The 19,245-nt window shown below is 34.5% G+C and overlaps 1 protein-coding gene across 1 annotated transcript in view; it reads right to left on the reverse strand.

Moving 5' to 3' along the window:
• The window catches only part of LOC141813362 (F-box protein 7), a 29,408-nt gene extending 21,023 nt beyond the window's left edge, over window positions 1-8,385 (reverse strand). Inside the window, 11 exon segments of the mRNA XM_074701318.1 lie at window positions 3,901-4,111; window positions 4,250-4,308; window positions 4,435-4,533; window positions 4,613-4,666; window positions 5,031-5,104; window positions 5,679-5,775; window positions 5,863-5,979; window positions 6,571-6,683; window positions 6,809-6,895; window positions 8,266-8,350; window positions 8,353-8,385. Coding sequence (XP_074557419.1) covers window positions 3,901-4,111; window positions 4,250-4,308; window positions 4,435-4,533; window positions 4,613-4,666; window positions 5,031-5,104; window positions 5,679-5,775; window positions 5,863-5,979; window positions 6,571-6,683; window positions 6,809-6,895; window positions 8,266-8,350; window positions 8,353-8,385 — 1,029 coding nt within the window.
• Between the last annotated feature and the right edge of the window lie 10,860 nt (window positions 8,386-19,245).

The raw sequence follows: 19,245 nt of genomic DNA on the forward strand, positions 1-19,245 counted from the left end.
TTTAGAAGTGTTAGTGAAGGATGTGTGGAATGTGTTACAGAAATAGCAGAAGTATCTCTGTTAAACAAACTATATAACTGAGTAGCAAATAGTGTGTCACACATTGTAGCCTTAGCAAAAGAAGAACAATGCAGGCAGGATAATGTGAGTAGGAAATGAGTAAATGTTACCAAATATGTACTAAGAAGTGTTTAGTGAAGGATCCAGGTAGAAGGATGTGTGGAATGTGTTACAAATGTAGAAGTTCCTCTATTAGACAAAACATATAATCAAGAGGTGGCAAACATTGCAACCTTTGCAAAAGATGAGTACATGCAAATCAAATAATGTAGGAGAAAATGAGTAAATGTTGAGTATTTGAAAAATTCGTGAAGGACCTGGGTAGAATTTCATGTGGAATGTGTTACAAGTGTAGTAGAAGTACCTCTGTTAGACAAAACAAAAAACTAAGAAGTGACACACATCACAACCTTAGCAAAAGAAGATGAGTATATGCTACCTAACAGAAATTGGGATGACAAAGTTATAGAAAAAGAGAATAGGAGAAAATGAACCATTTTGAGTGATTGTGTCTGACCATGCCATATAGATGGTGTGCTTAGTGGATAACCATAAAGCATATAGACATCCCTAACATACCAAGTTTCCAACAGTGAGTATATTTCAGTTTGTCATGTCCGCCAATGATCTCTACTGCCACAGGACCCTTTAAATGGGAACTATATGGCCAAAGCAAATCTATTGAGGGGTCAAATGGTGATATAAATATGGTAGACACCCTCAGCATAATCAAGTAAGCATCCTAAAATCCAGCCTTCATAGACTCCAACTTAGCACAAATTGAATGAAGAAACAATAGCATAAAAAGTCAAATATGAGTGGTGATCTCTATGTAGGATTGCAATAACTAGAAGAGACTGAAAATTACATTGAAAAATTGAGAAATATCTCCCATGTATAGATCTCTAGCCTCTCCAAGTCTCTAGAGTGATTTAAAGAATTATTAGAAGTTTCTCATGAGGTTGGAATCAATGGGCTGTTAGAGGATGGCGAACTACTGAGCATCAATTTTCTCCCATATGGCTTTGGTAGATTAAAGAATCTCCACCACTTGGGGGTGAGATATTCTATCTATAAACCAAATGTGAATGGTTACAGCCTACAAATAAGCAGTGAAGTGAGGAACTGAGTATGTTGAGATTTAGGGGAATTTGGCAGAAAGGGTAGCCAAAATTTGCAATGCAAGAGAACAAACACCATTTCTATTTATTTTATTCATTTACAGTAAGAGGCTCAAAAGGAGTTAGTGTTGTTCCAATGCCCAAATCATGCATGCACTCCTCATGTAGCCTCAATGATAACCGAGCATCAGGTGATGAGTGCAACAAAGTAGACATAGTCTTGTGATGCTACTATAGAGGTTGAGCGGCAATGCAGTACGAAGTAGTCATAGTGGTATGTTTTTGCAATAAGTGGTGATGAGAAGATTGCATTCTCATGATGTACACGAGACTTTAATTTGTTGTGACGAGTGAGCAACAAAGTAATTAGAAGAAGCCACTATGATGCTACAATGGTGTAGCGAGTAAGCGATGGTGTGATGGATCTCATTCTTACAATAAGCTTAAGGCATGATTTTGTTGTGACGCATAAGTAGCTGACCAGTGATCTATCAAAAAAAAAGGCTACTCAGTGCATGAAGCTCCCGTCAATGCGGAGTCCCAAGAAACGATCAAACCACATTGGGTCTAGTGTATATAGCCTTACTTTGCATTTTATAAGAAGTTGTTTCCACGACTCGAACCTATGATCTCAAAGTCACATGACAATAACTTTACCATTATGTCAAAACTCCCCTTCAATGGTTGATCGTACAAGAGTCGTCAAAATTAGTAAAAACCCATAAGCACACAACAAACAAAATTAAAAGGAGTTGAGATGTATGGGAGGTTTGGTTTGTCTTAGGAAGGGACTAAGCAAAAAACACAAGCGATAAGCTCAAGGCTACATGGGCAGCACACAACAAAATGATTTAGTTATTGTAGGTAAGTAGTACCTTTTACTTTTCTCTCTCTAGATATATCATAATAGTATAGTTTGATATAAGATTTAAAATTTCGAGCCATGTCGAAGTTTCATTTACTAATCGAACCGAGACAAATTCGATATCATATCATACCGTGCTTAATATTGTTCCCATAATTAATAAAATTATTAATAATAATATAATTAATTTTATTCTATTTTAATTTTAAAAAAAATTAGATAACCAATTAAAATAAATGAAATTAATATTTTAAATTTTTATAGTTGAATAAAAATTAATTTAGGGTTAAATAAAGCTTATCAACTAGAAATGGGCTCAAACTAGCTTAATTTGGATTTATTTTGATCTATTTAAAACTAAATCCCATCTATGTTTATAAGAGAGAGGTTCAACCACTTTATTGAATTAGATAGTTGTATTTTTATAAGGTTAGGTTTTTTCTTCGTCCTAGTTCACCCCATAGCCTTACATCGTCCTACACCTTCACATCCTAATTCACCATGCAACCACCCGCATCTGCAACGTGTATCCCTCGTCACTCCCGCATCTACAACGTGTATCCCTCGTCACTCCCACCGCTTGTAACATTGGGTGATCGCACCTTCTCTTTCCAATAACTTTTTTCCTCTCCTCTTTTATTTTGACCTTTCTTCTTTATTTTTTTTCCCTCTCTTCTTTTTCTTTCCCAGTTTTGCTCTTAATGTCAATCAACGAGCAGAACAATAATTTCTCTCTTGTTGACAAGCACAGTTAGCACTTCAACACTAGTTTGATCCCCTTAATACAAGCAAGGTTTAAAATTTCAACTCAAGCCGAAGTTTTGATATATGACAAGAATGATACTATTTCAGTATCGTGTTGTATTGAATATGGTTTCGATACTTTTTTTAATATAAAATATTTTAATTTAAATAATTTTATTATTAGATCATTATAGATGTTTGTCATTAAGTTATATTTGAGATGTTGCATGTTGAGTTTAAGTTTTAATATTATCTTGTGAAATAGTTGATTCTTACTAAGTAAAAATTGATTTAGATTAATTAAAATCCATCAATAAGGTTTAAATTATATTTAATTTAAATATATTTTGATCAATTTAAAATTAAATCCAATTTATATACAAAATAATTTAGTTTATTAGTAGTAATACATTTATAAAAGTTAAAAATTATATTATATTTAATTCTTTTCATCTAAGAAGTAAAAAAGATAATCATCTTTAAAGAGGTTAAGAGGTTTGATTTTTCCTCTATTTACCTTAAAATAATGGATAAAAGAGAAAAATAATAATAGGGAAAAAGAATTATCAATTTAAAAATAAAAAAATTACTCTTTAAAATTATAAAAAATAAAAATCACGATGGTCGCGAGTGCCCCACCCCATGGAACCCTCTGCACCACCGCAAAGGCCGCTGCAGGGGTTGCAACACCCTCTGCACCCCTACCCTCACGGAGACCGCATGGAGATCACGACGACCTCGCGGTGCCGGTATGATATAAATGTCGATCGGCGGACGGAATGGTAAATTCCGCCTGTGCTGACAAGCACAGCACAAAATTGAATACATGTTATTGATAAGTAGGTGTCAAACCAAAAACAAGGGAAGGCTATGAGAATTAGAATATGATATAGACAATCTTATAATTGATTCATGAGTTGACCCTTAGGTGGACATGTCAATACATATACACATATATTATGTATGAAACATCACGTAAAGAGTTGCAAATCATCAAATATACTATGTTATATAATGATAAGATAAATTCAATAATAAATTATAAAATAACAGTAAGATTAAAAAGGTGTCAAATGAGAATTTTACTAGAGAATTTTGAAATGAGAATACCTCTTCAAATGGAACAAACACAAAAGGTGTCAAACCCCTTCTATGAGAGATAGCAGGTACATCTGGGTCATGTGTTTCATCCTCTTCCCAACCTTCCATAAGTCCAAGCACGCCATCTACGTGACTATTTACTTCATTTTCATTTACACCAGTTGTAACAAGTCTCAATAGATCAAGCCGATTGTTTGCTCCTATAGTTGTACCTCTAAGCCTGAAAAAAAAATGAGAAGCAAAAACTATTGATTTGAAGAGGGGAATCTTTGGTTCAGTAAATACCAGTACCATTTTAGAACCAAAGAAATGTTCTCCTGCAGAATTTATCTTAAAAAGAAGCTAACTAGTCTATTACCTAAGACGCATTGTTACCACAGTAAGTCGCATGCCTGGGTATAAGAGAGCAGCTTCAACCTACAAGCTCATAATAAACCAACACATGATACATGGTGGACTATGTTGCTGAATTGATCAACAGATTGGATATTCTTTATTCCATGGGCAAGAAGAAAATGGGTTAGTAGATGCTATTATACAAACCTGATCTTCAGTTAACTTGTAGTCACCTCTGAACACACATTCAGCCTTGGAAGCATGATTCATGCACTTAGCCACCTCTTTAACTTTTTGTGAAGATATCTGTTTGATCATAAAGATTTCATTAGTAAGTGAACAATGAAAAAACACAACATAGCAAATTATAGTTCACACTTATAACCTTGTACAAGAACTTCCCACTTGGAAAAAATCTTAGGTAGCGATAGTAGCAAACCTACAAATTAACCAGAAATGTAAATACAATATGAGGTGCTTCAAAATAGTCCAAATTGGAATTAGGTTTCACTCAAGAATGGTTCTCGATGCAGTGTAATTACTTTGACTCGTGCAAAATAGCATATTTTTCTATAACACAGTTCTACTTTCAAATGCAAGGTATCAAAGTTGAATCTTATGGATTCACCTCAACTAACCACTGTCTCACTGAACTACCAGACAAAAAGGTATCAGAAGAAAGGATACAGCTACGGTAAGACAAAAATTGGTTTTGGGGTCAGTTAAACTAAGAAGGAAATGGCCAAACAAAGATTGTCTACACAAGAACATCATGTGACAAGTAAAGCTATGGTATATCTTACCACATGGACCGGATTTGTAACTTTCCACTCTGCTACCCCCGTACGAATATAGGTATTTCGGCTAACATAGAGACCTGAAATGGAAAGTTTAGTCCTTAACCAAGCCAGCATAGAACATATGAACCAGGAAATAGCTAAACGTGAGAATGACCAGAGCAGCTGAAAGTCAACAGTTTAGATGTCATGCTGCACCTATCAATATTAAGTAAAATGTTATTTTCATGAATATATGACAACTTTTATTCCTTTAAAAGGAAGTGATATAACTTTTATTCCTTTAAAAGGAAGTGATATGATCTCCTCAAAGGACCTTGATGCTAAGAACATAAAATATAGCAGGTCATGGATGGCCAATATCTCTCATCAGATTATCCATAAAAAGAGGTTTATCTTCTCTTTAAAACTAGAGAAATTTCAGAACCCAAGTCAGCAACCACAAAATTACCATCATGATAACCAGAATTTGCTCAACCAACAAAATATAGTTAAGATTCTCATTGACCAGAGAAAATATAAATGGTGCCCTAACATTCCAAGATATCATTTGAATAAATTACCCTTAATCTCACAACAACAGTTCATTTTAAATCTATATGATATGTGGAACTGAAGGAGAACATAAAATATAAAATTTTTTCAAAGTATTACCATCATTTCGAATTCTGGGTCTCTGGACCCACATTTTCCTCCAAGAACCATTGTACAAGCTTCGGACAATTCTATAATTTGCTTCTGCTCCATAACTCTACGAGGGTTGATGGGCAATGGGCAAAACATGTTGAAATCGTGAGCAAACATAAGGACTATGAAGTATATACGATTTGAGATCTACCTGCCAAATCTTTAGGCAGGCATTTTGCCACAATATCGGATTACGAACAGTATATCTCCATTTGCGACAAACACATGCCACTCTTCCCAAAGTGTATGGCCTCATGCGTGCAAATACCTAATTTTAAACACATAAGTTATCAATCCAGAACTTCACATTCTGAATTCGAGCAATTATTTCTAGAGTGGCACTTAATTAGTTTTGAACACAAAAATTCTGATATCATGACTCCACATCCTTAGTTAAAGCAATTATTTCTAGAAAAAAATAAATAAGTTTAAAACAATTAAGAAATGTGGCTAAAGTTCATGGAGCTATACGTACCAAAACAAGTGAAATGAAATGATGCAAAATAGTACTTACATGTTAGTTAATTCATTGAGATGCAAACACTAATACAATGGTATACAGATCCTTATCACACGACTCACTATATACCAAAACAAGTGGAATAAAATGATGCAAAATAGTAATTCTGTCAAAATGATTCAATGAGATGTAAACACTAATACAATGGTATGAATATCCTTACCACATTATAAATTAAACACCACTAGCAATGGAATTAATATAACATTATACCTCATAAAATCAAAACCTACAATCCAATATGTGCATGATTTAAGAACACAAAAACTACAAGCCAGAGCATCATAAATTTGTCACTCGTACAATTTGCCCATTTTAGATAATGAATGAAAAATGTACCTCAAAGAGCAATTCATCTGGCAAACAACGATGAATTAGAGCAGGGTCAACGTATGGTTTACTGCTCAAACTTCCAAAGGGAGCAACAGGTCTGACCCTATTGCCATAAAGATCTGATCAGAGAACCAAACACATGGACTAATTAGAGCAAACAAAGTGTTGAAGCAGCACTTGCAAGTACCATGAAATGGAATGGATAATGAAGTTCACTGTTGGTAGAAACTAAATTTATGTATACTTAGCCAAGGTCTATCTGTTCCAATGAATTCCACAGTTCTCAGGTGAGAAAATCGATTATGTTCTGAAGGAACTGAAATAGAGATATCTGCAGAATAGCATCATAATTAAGGATAGAAGGCAAGTTATAACTTGTACAATATACATTCACCTTGTTATGGAGAAAATAAAGATTTATATGATTGGTACAACAACAAGAAGCACCATTTATTTTCAAATTGTTTGATTTTTGCTTTCATGGACATTTCTAGCAAGTAATTTTGCTGTTATAATGCTTGCAAGTCTTTGTAACGTTGGACTACTGACACTTTGACTCACATCATCTATCGTGGACATCTGGCTACCCTAATATGCTCACAATATCCTACCTACATGATTTTACCTCATTTGGCCTAATAACTTCTGATGCATTTTTTTTTTCAGTTGTGAACTGCTTCATCCATAGATAATATCGAAATTTGACCTTACAATTATCCTAAAATTTTCATTTAATCAATAAGCATACAACCACTAGTATCATCTTATTTCTGTAAACTTAACCTTCCAATTTCTACTTTACTAATTTGTCATAAATCTACCATTTAAAATATCTTGAACCTTAAGATCTATGATTGTTAATGTTGGAACATTGCAAGAAATGATGATGAAAAAATAAATTCTAAATTTGTAATGTTAGGGAGAATTAACTAATTTCTTCTATGCTCAACAACACAATTTTAGTTTGTTAATAACTTAACTAAAATGCAATTAAAATAGATGTCCTTTAATCATACTTTACAAATAGAACTATAGAAGTACATCACAAAAATATCGTGGGGCAAATTCTTAAGAGAAAAAGTTGGTTTACATTTAGAGACATCTTGCCACAAAGAATAAGTGACAAAATCTAAAAATATTCCTTTGATCACCTCTTGAACCTAAATTTCAAACTCTAGAGCATATAAACTACAAATAAAGCTCAACATGGAACAACTTTAAACTTTCTATTCACTGACACCTAAACAGACCAATAACAATTCTCTGAGGAACTCACACCATGTAGTTAAATTTGCTATTGATTGATAACTAAAGAGACCAATAATCATCCTGAAACAAGAAGCATATATAAACTCACAACAGTTAATGTTAAAACAACGATACAAAAGACATTATAAAAAACTACAAGGAAATCATACTGGGTAATTGAACAAAAACAAAAAAAAAATGCACAACGAAATTTCTATACTCGTTCTTGAACTCTTACCAAACTTCCAGGAGGTAATCAAATCCCCAATAAAAAATTTAATTCAAAAATGATCCATAAATCAAATAAGATAATATTACGGACGCGCAACTATAGAAGCATAAGAAAGTAAAACATAATCCGCAGAACACCATGGTCGAGTACTTTTTCCTCCGGGAGCATCTCCAATCGTCAAAAGCGCGCAACAGGAGGAGAATTCGTAATAGAAAACTCACCCGAAGCCATCAGCGATCGAGAGAGCGGTTTTAGGTCGAATAATAGAAGGTCCAAGAGGAGAGGGGCCGTCTCCCCACAAGAAGACGTCGCTTATTACTAGAAGCAAAAATCTCGACCATCTGCCTTGAAATGCACGGTTGTGATTCACGGATAGAAGTGTAGATTGTCCATATGATCCGGGTCCGGCAGCATGTCTAGAAACATCCGTCGAATTTGATGTTATCAGAGAGAGCCGAGCTTGCAGCCACATCTGTAAACGGATCCGCCATCAACATTTTACCCGGTTATCACGTGAATCCGATCAGACTTGGATCTACGGTTATCACGTGAACCCGATCAGACTTGGATCTACTTTAATGTTAGATAACGATGGCTTCCTGTCTCTATACTTTTATGTGTCACCTGGCAGTGTGCTCAAGCGGAGCTAAGTTATTTGGCTGACGTTTTTTTGGTGGCGTTTGGTTGATAACATTAGTTATCTATCATGGCTATATTATTTAATTTTATTTGAATAATGATTAATTCGAAGGATATCCATCATATTAATAAATATCAGTAAAAGAGATTATAAATTTGCAATGTGATTACTTTAAAAAGGTAAGATTTTTTTTTTATTTTGAGGTTAACAAGAATCTAGCCGCAGTCAGTCGTCGAACGCGAACGGTAAACAATGAGGGTGGTGTCGGCTTGACATCATTATCGTTCCTTCATGCGGAAGGCTCGTAAAGGGTCAATCGTCAAGAGCAAATAGCGAGGGATGGTGTCGGCTCAGCGTTATCGTCGTTTCTTTGTGCAGAAAGGTTCGTTGAGAACGAGCAGCGAGGGCGATACCAACTTGGCGGTGGCGATATTTCTTCGTACGGAAGACTCCTCAGGGGTCGAAGGCGACAGGCGACAACAACGAGTACACGATCACATGTGTGAAGGACAAGGACAGCGGATTTTTAAACTTAAGTTTTTAGGACAGCGGATTTTTAAACTTAAATTTTTTTAATATTAATTAATTGAATCAATCAAAGATAAACTAAATAATCTAATCTAAAATCTAACAATATTATCTTATTTTTTAAAAAATAATAAAAAAAGTAAAATATTATCCAAAATTTTATATATATATATATATATATATATATATATATATATATATATATATATATATATATATATATCAGAAATTCTATGCTGCACGACACTCCCATCCGCGACCCGTGCGTGACACCCCCGACCCCCAACCACTGTCGTTGTCGTCGCCACGCCGTTCGGCCACCAGAGATCGCCGCCCCGGGCTCGATCGACGGCCCACTCGTCGGCGCACCATCCGGCACCGGATTCCGACCAGATAGTGGCCGGAATCTGACCGAATTCGATCGGAAACTGCCGAATCGCAGACCCATAAAAGTTATCAACCAAACGCCACCAAAAAATATCACTAAGCATGTATTTAATAAATTTCGTTGACCGGGCCCGGTCCGGCGGTTTCCGATGGTCGGACGGCGTGGCGACAGCGACGGGTCGGCGCGAGGGAGCACTGTGCATTCCCACTTTTGGACAGTCAGATCCTCGCGATCATGTGTGATGAATGGTGATCCCGCTGTCATGCACGAGCGCGTAGGAAATCGGCACGCAGCATAGCATTTCTGATATATATATATATATATATATATATATATATATATATATATATATATATATAATTTCCTAACCCCTGAATTTTCAAATTTTAAATTAAATTATATATAAAATATCTAAATAAATAAGTTTTTAGTACATTATCTAGATTAAATCAAGTAATATTAGATTATATTTTATAATTATATGATTATGTGATAATTACATTATTAAAGGTATACATGATAATTTGAACCATACACACTGTTAGGATGCATTTGATTCAAGTTATCATATATAACGAGTATCCACAATCCACTCTCATTATAACACCCTTCACCTCATTAAAAAAATATAGGATCCACTGCCACATACTCGTTATAACAATATATCTTTTTCACCCATATTCCTTTTAACATTAATACTCATTATTTATGGATCCCGCCGTCCACTCAATCATCTTAAAATTTAAAATAGCCGTTAAAACTAACTATTTTAATAAATATAATTAAAAAAAACACGTGGGTGGATCAACCCCTGGCTAGCTCACTCTATTTTTAATTGAACACGTTCAATTGTTTAAACGCGTTCAACTGGAGGAGTGTTATAATACCTCTCCACAATGTTATTTAATACCAATGGAGTATTATAACACTCTGTTAATGCATCAATTGTGGATGCTTTAACCTTAGTTATATGATTACTAGGTAATTACATAACCAAGGTTATGGGGTATAAAACACAATCTTATATTATTTGGTTTAACTTATTTATTTAGAGGGAATAAAATATAATCAATTTTATATTTATTGTATTATCTTTGATTCAATTTATGTTTAGAATAAATTAAATTAAATTAATAATATTAACTATGATAATAAATTGATTATAAATATAATTCTTTAATTTTATTTTTTAAAATTTAAAATAAATTTATAATATTTTAATAAATTAATTTATTAAATTAATAAATATAATTCATTAAATTTTATTTTTTAAAATTTAAAATAAATTATCTTTTTTAAATTTATAAATATTTAAATTAAAATTTATTAAATTAATTAACTCGATTTCAATTATGTTTCAATGTGTATTTCAATTAACTCAATTTTAAAATCAAAAGATAATCATGGAAAAAATTTTCGTTAACCTCCAGAATCGTAGAAAATCTTAAGTTGTCAACGTAATCACATTCCCATATTATAACCTATTTGCTGATGTGATGGTAATGTTGCATTACTTAGGAATCGATCATAAGCTGAATCAAATAAGATTATCATTGATAACCTTAGGTAAATAATTAACCAAAGTTATCAATAATAACTTCCAACCAAACGTCTTATTATTGCTTGATCTGAATACTCTAAATTTAGAGTCCAAGTTTCTTAACTCAAGCCAAAAAATATACTATTAACCCAACAAGAGTTGACTAACTGATGAATTTTTTAAATTTTAGTCATAAAAATTTCTTCTTAAAATTATTATTTATCTATCAAATAATATTTAATACACCTACAATCAAAAAATATTAGTATTCTATATATCCAAAGTCATTATTTACCCACCCAAAATCTTATATTGTATCTGTATTATTACCCATCTTTTTTTTAAATATTCTTAAGCCATCGGAGAACCTTTCCTCTTTCTTTTCCAACCAAAGGATTTATGTTCCAATGTGGGTGTCTTATTTTTTATATGTCTAATTGTCATCTTTCTGTTTTCAAAATTTTTGTGTTGCCAATGTCTTTTGAATCACTATTTTATGATCCCATCTTTTTCGTATTGCTTTAAATATCTCAATCTACTACAAGACCTCCCTTCTCTCTGTTTTGATTCCGATATAGGTGTCTTATTTTTTTCAAATAATTGATTTTCTTCTTTTGTTTTCAATATTTTTATGTTGCTAGCATCTTTTGAATCATTGTATTATGTTTTCTTCTTGCGTTAATTGAATAAATCCTAAATCCTAACTCAATCATTCTCTCTGTGAACATTTGTCATTAATCAATTAATATATCTCCCAAGTGTGTTAGTTACCTTAATACCCTTTTGTTGCCCTTTTTCCAAACTGTTGCATTTGTATTCAATACTTTTCAAAAGCAAAAAGTTGTCGAACTTAAAATTCAAATTCATCTTTTCAGCCTATGCATCCAAGTACATATACCATGTATCTAGTCTCTAATTTTTTATCATATGTTGTTGAAGCAATTTTGATCAAAGTTATTCTAAATTGATACACCTTGAATAAAAATTGCACCACCTTGGAAAAAGCTTCTACAATAAAGATACGAGTTTTGCACTATACTAAGATCATATTAGGAGTGTTAAATTAGTTTTTACAAAAATATTACTTATAATTATAAGTTATGTTAGAGGTTCATGTAGATCTCTAATTTTTCTTTCAAGGAATCACCTATTTTTATTGAACTTCTATCTTACATTAAAAGTATGGAGCGATATTGAGTGTCTTCTTTGGCCACTAAGCAAAGCACAAAATTAGGTCAAATTCTCATACGGAAGTACAAAATAAATGTGAGCCTCCAAAGTTATCTAATCAACAATATGACCTGAACAATACAACATAAGAGGATGAAAATAAATGATGATATGAGCTAGTGGATGAGGAAGTTTATAATCTACAAGCTGAGGAAGATTGTTTTCACTATGTGGCACTAGATGAGGAAGAAGAGATTGTATTTAAGCATGTTGAAGCTGATTATTCAAACACTATCAATTTTTATACATTTGAGGTTAACAATGAAAGTTATAATTTAAATGGCTCACTCCTCTATGAGATGAAAAATTTGCCTTATACAACTTAGGATACTTTCACATTGGATGTAGGCGTCAAAGATGTGAAAAGGATGATTATGGTAGACATTAAAAAAAGGGTTGGAGTTACAATATCCTATCAAAAAGCAGTCTAAACTAAAGTCCAAGTAATGATTGATTTTCATGAGATTATGCTGAATCATACAATGACATTTATGTATTTGTTAGAGAATTGAAGATTGAAGTTAACTAGTCAATGGTGCACATAAGGTCTACATATGATGGGCATTTTCCTTCTAGCCACTTGGTGCTAGTATGTGTGTGTTTGTTAAATTCCTTTGTCCCGTGATTACTATAGATGTTTGCCACCTAACAAGAAAGTACCTTGGTATTCTAATGATGGCAATTGATGTCAAGGGAGCCAATAAATTAATCTTAATTGTTGGTGCCAATAGAACCAATAAATTATTCCTAATTGTTTTTACAATTGAAGAAATTGAAAGCAAACCTGTTTGGGAATAATTTCTAATAGAACTTTATAATGAGATAATAGTGGATATATCTATATCAATAAAAGCAATCCTAGCGCATTGTTGTTGGTTACCAGATGGTCAGATTAATATTTTGATGTATGATAAAGAGTTTAAAGTTATGCATTAGATGTTCTAACATGTGCGTCAAATGTTCAAGTGTAGGTAACTTAAAAAGAAGAAGTCTGTTGGTGCAATTAACCTTCAGAGTTTTGATGCTTGTTTGACAATATATTAAAGGGGTGGTTGGTCAAGGTTGATCAAGTTGGTAAGAGAATCCAACCAAGTTAAGTTTAACTAGATGTTTGAAAATAAGTTGGACAGAAGTCCTTGCAGGTCAATGTTGATCAAATGCTTGACAGTCAAGTAAGAAGTTTAGTCAAGTTAAGATTGACTAAATGACTAATAAGGAAAAATTCTAAACAAATCAAGGATGATCGAATGTTTAGTAAGGGAAAGTTCAAACAGGTCAAGGGTGATCGGATACTTGACAAGAGGAAAAACTCTAAGAGAGTGAACGTTAGGTAGGAAGAAGTCTTAAAGGAGTAAACTTTAAGCAAAAGAAAAATTCTAATGGAATGAACCTTAGATAGTAAGAAGTCTTCGAGGAGCGAACTCCAAATAAGAGGAAAATCCTAAAAGAGCAAACCTTAGATAGTAAGAAGTCTTGGAAGAGTGAACTTTTAAATTAAGGAAAATCCTAAGGCAGTGAACCTTAAGAAGTGAGAAGTCTTAGAGGAGTAAATTGTTAGGTTTCTCTATGCGCATTTTAAAATTTTATTTTACTAAACAAGCAATGTAAGTATAATAATCTATATTATTACAACATGCACATCAAAAATTACATGAGGATACATACATATGCAGACATAATCATAGAAAAGATGACATAAATAAATTATACTTATTAGATGATGCGAAGTGAAAATGACATCAACTAGCAACTTTCAGAAAGATTACCTCTACTCGTACCCACGTCGAGATGAGAACAACTTCACTAAGTTATGTATTGTATCTCCATTTTGATACTAGTCAAAGGAAGGAGACAAAGTAATTCGAGAGAAAACCTATGGTTTGATTCGGTATCCGACGGCGCCAGACAATCCAACAATATGGATCAAACTGAACAGAGACTATTAAGCCACCGTTCGAAGGTTGGATGGCTTGCTACCAACGAGGGACAACAAACCTAATGGCATCAGAGTTCCGACAACAATAATTGCTCGCCGAAATAATAGCCAAGGGCAAAGGAAGAAGTACCTCATGGCAGAAGCACCTGTTGTCTAGCGGAGGAGCTGCTGACCGACGACTCCTTGGTGTGTTGTCAGCTGTGATCGATAACCACTCCACTTTGGAAGGTGGACAGCCGATGGAGGAAGAGAAGCCAGTGGTTGGCCCCTCTTGGATGGTGGCACTACCACCAAAGGTAGCGATGGCGCAAGGAGGAAGAGCGGTGGGTGGCAACTTGGAGGAGAAGAGTGTTGGGATGTATACTATAAAGTCTTGCTTTTTGTATAAACATCTATTTTGCAATAATATTGAAATGAGAATTACCTTGGTCAGAATGTTTGCGTTTCTTATGTAATGCAGTTGTCCACTTAATTTATATTGTAGATAACATGGTGTGTGGTGTCACACACAGAAGATCATGTTATCGGTTCCTTATAAATTATAAATAGTAGCTCACAACCAAAATGGATAGGGACAAACCATTGGAGTGGTTGTAGTGTAATTGGTATTAGTTTATCTTGACTATTAAATTACACTAGTACACTTTGTGTGTATTGAGCAGGACCGTTTGAGGTCGTTCGATTTATACTGACTATATAATCGAACTAGACCTCAGTTATCATGGATGTGCATGCTCTTAATCCCGATATAATAACAAGCACATATACTTAGTATGTATTTCTTTGATTCATCAAAGGGTGAGATTTATCTCGTTAAATCAAGAGGCCCGATGAGTTGGGAGATAATGCTATGTATATGGTGTGTTGTTGATTATAGAAGGAAACTGTGTCCTATAATCTAGGCTGATGATGTCCCCTTGAGGAGCTCATAAGGATTATCATGTAAACCCTGCAGGTGGACTTAGTTCCGCATGATAATAAGGTTGAGTGGTACTACTCTCGGACTCAGAAGTTAATTAATTGAGTTGTCAGTAATTCAATTAATTGACGGACATACGATATCTTAAACACAGGGAGATTAATGCACTCATGGTAAGAAGGAGCCCATATTATAATATGGGATTGGTGCGGTAGTTCAATAATAACCCTTTAGTGGTATGAGTTATTATTGATGGACTTGAGTTGGGTGTTCAGGGAGAACACAGGAAGCCCAAGCCCATCAGGAGGCCATAACCAATTCCTCCTCTAGGTCCCTGCTGTAGCCTCTGGATAAAGCCTCGAATCCACCTAAGAGAATTCTGTAAGAGTTTCGGGTAGGAAATTCTGTTAAGAATTTTTTTGGAAAAAAATTCTGTTAAGAATTTTTAGAATTTATGAAAAATTTGTTAAGAAATTCTTTTTTTTTGAAAAATTCTGTTAAGAATTTTTCTGTTAAGAAATTCTGTTAAGAATTTCCGTTACGAAATTCTATTAAGAATTCTATTTCTTCCGCAGACAAAATTTGTTATGATTTTTTCATAAAAATTTTGTTAAGAAATTTTGTCAGAAAATAAAATTTCTTAATTAAGAAATTTTGTTAAGAAATTAATGAAATTTTATTAAGAGATTTTATTAAGATAAAGATAAAATTTAAACAAGGAAAATTTATTAAGATAAAACTAACAAATTCTTCTTAAGATTTTATTAGATTTTTTCTAACTAAATCTGGATAAGAAAATTTGTTAGAATCTTTCTAAATTTTCTAAGATGGCTTAGCTATAAAAGGGGAGGTTTGCAAGAGGGAAAGAAACAACAATTCAATCCGGATTTGCCTCCTTGCTCCCTAGGGCCGGCGGCATCCAAAACCACCTCCTCCCTTTTTTTGCTAGGGCCGGCGCCCCCTTTCCCTCTTCCTCTTTTGTTCGATTTTCCCAAAGCCTCGGTTCCTCCCTCATTCCCTTGCTAGGGCCGGCGCACAAGCCTTTCTATCTTGCTAGGGCCGGCGGCCAAGAAGAGAAGGAAGAAGAAAGGAGAGGAAGGAAGAAGAAGAAGGAAGGAGAAGAAGTTTCCTTGCTTGCTTGCCATCGGAAAGAAGAAATTTTGGTGGTCTATCTTGGAGGATCGTTGCCCACACAACGTCCAAGAAGAGGAGAGGAATACAGCAGAAGATCAAGAGGTCTTCAGGTGAATATCTCCTACAAGAAGAAAGGTACAATTTAATCTCCGCTGCGTAAATTGTTTCTTTCTTAAATATGGATCCTGAATACCAAACACAAGAGCCCAATGATCTTAATGCATCGATCAAGCACCTAGTTGATCGAATATGAGGGCTACTTGATAAGATTCCGTTTTCAAAAAATTTTTATCCGGCAAGAATTCAACGGAACAGAATTTCAGGTTCCCATCAATGGTATCAGAGCATTGGTTAGGGCTCTGTGTGTTTGGTTTCAGTTTATTTATGCATTTTCATACATAAATTTAGGCAGGATAATAGTAGGAATTGCAAATAGATTAACTCTGTGGTTGCAGGATTCCTAGATCCAACTATTATGGCCTAAATCGTGATATGTATGTATTGTATGTTGTGTGTTGTGCATGTATGTGTGATTGGAACCCTCGGGCATGTCGAGGTTATTATGCATTATTGTAATAATAATTTAAGCACAGCGGGACGCTGTATAGTTTTATTTACTGTTCAATCTAGAAAATATGTAAACTCCTTCGTGGAGTATAGGATTGATAGATGTAAATATTTTAATTTACTGTTCGATCTAGATTACATGTAAACCCCTTCGTGGGGTGTAGGATCGATGGATGTAAATTTTATTTTATGTTGTTGCGGCTTTCTTTTGCGTGGTGATGACCAGAGGCGCAGCAGAGAAGGAAGCAAGATGGACGCAACTACATCCACAGGTGGCATATTGAAGAACGGCGGATTCTGAAAAGGCCATAATAGTTGGAAATTTAATTTTTCATATTTATTGCCTTTATTGCTGTTTTATATGCTATGCTCTGATAAGCGTGCTTATATGCTATTTTATGCTATGCTCTGATAAGCGTGCTTATATGCTATATGGATGCATGCTATGATATGCTTTTATTTCATGCTTTATATGCTATTATATGGATGCATGCTTGATATGAAATTATGTATGCATAACTTAATGGATTCCTAAATTGGTTTTGTCTAAGAAAGTGGTCGTTGCTCCGATAACCAAGAAGGCCCCTGTGCCTCGCCACGGCCTGGAAATCGATTTTTGAATTATTATATATGCGTACATAATTAAAATTCCTCAATTCAAATAACTAAGTGGGAGAGGGAATTATTTATTTAATCCCGTGGTCTCCATTACTGGTTTGATAGTGATGCAATTCAAACTTGCGTGTTGGCTCTGAGTGCCTTCCTCCATATCGGATGAGTTTGTTTTGCAGATCACTAGATCAAACTTCCTTTATGGATGATTATAGGAAGTTATTTAGGAGCGTGTGATCTTCTCCATCTGAAGGGGCACAATCCTAAATAATGGACTTAGTATCAAGTAATGGTGCACACTTAGGCACATTTAATAGTATCCTCCCCATCGGAGTCACTGCTATTTATCTGTGCGACCGAAGTAAACCAACTATTAATTTTATCTATCTTAGAGATAATAAAATTAATGGGTAAAACCTCCTCTTACAAATGCTTGAATTCGTATACGTCCACACGATCGTGGCATACGTAATTCCCGGTGTTTGAGGTGTTGGTGAATTTAAATTATATTGTTTGAGGAATCAATATAATTTTAAATTCTAAAGTTTTCTGACCAAGTAATAAATTTGTGATTCTCAGGATTTCAGTATGGCTTTCGTCACCTAGCAGTCGGCTGCACCATGAGCAGTCGACTGCTCCAGTCGACTGCTCCACTCGATTGATCTCTCTGTAAACTCTGTGTGTGCTTTTGATCAACCACCAGTCGACTGCACCAATAGTGTCAGTCGACTGATCAAGCTAAAACTTCCCTTTCAGCTTCTTTTTTAGCCCTTAGCCTTGACGCAAACCTTCAAACGTCTTCCACAAGCCTCGTGCCCTTCCTTGCACTAACTTGAGACGTTTCCCTCAGCTTTATCGTGCTAAGTCTTCGTTTGCCAAGAGGCCGCCGCGTCTCCGGGACTTCATCCTTTGCCAAGAGGTCACACCTCCAAGACTTCATCCTTTGTCAAGTCTTCCAACCTGGACTTTCCTGTGGACTCAAACTACACAAGTTAGATCACCAACATTGCCTAACTTAAATTCATTTTAGCCAAACATTAAAATTCAAATCACTTGGGGCAAGATTGCATCAACAATCTCCTCTTTTTTGATGTTTGATAAAAATTTATTTAAGTTAGGTCTTTAAAACAGCATGTATTAAATAACAGAAATTTATTTCAGTAAAAATGAATCAATAACCATTCATAAGTATAATGAATTAATAAGTATCACTAAGCATGATCAGCATGAGCATTAAATCATGAATAACATTTAAAACCTAACTTGAACCTATTCAATCTCCCCGTTTTTTGACAATCATCAAAAATAAGGGAGTACCTCTATCTAAAGAGATGTGTCCTAAGACACCAAAGGAGATAGAGGAAATGAAGGCAGTTCCTTATGCTCCGGCTGTAGGAAGCCTGATGTATGCAATGCTATGTACGAGACCAGATATCTGTTTTGCCGTTGGCATGGTTAGCATATATCAAAGTAACCCAGGATAGGGACATTGGACTGTGATAAAGCATATATTGAAGTACCTGAGAAGGACTCGAGATTATATGCTGGTTTACCAAGCAGATCAATTACTCCCTGTGGGTTACACGGATTCTGACTTCCAATCAGATAGGGACAGCAGTAAATCTACCTCAGGGTATGTGTTTACTTTAGGAGATGGAGCCATAACATGAAGGAGTGTTAAACAGAAATACGTTTCGGACTCTACCA

The sequence above is a fragment of the Curcuma longa genome, chromosome 20, assembly GCF_044706935.1.
Source record: "Curcuma longa cultivar G26 ecotype Majalengka, Jawa Barat chromosome 20, ITB_CL_G26_1.1, whole genome shotgun sequence".
In the NCBI taxonomy this organism is placed as follows: Eukaryota; Viridiplantae; Streptophyta; class Magnoliopsida; order Zingiberales; family Zingiberaceae; genus Curcuma; species Curcuma longa.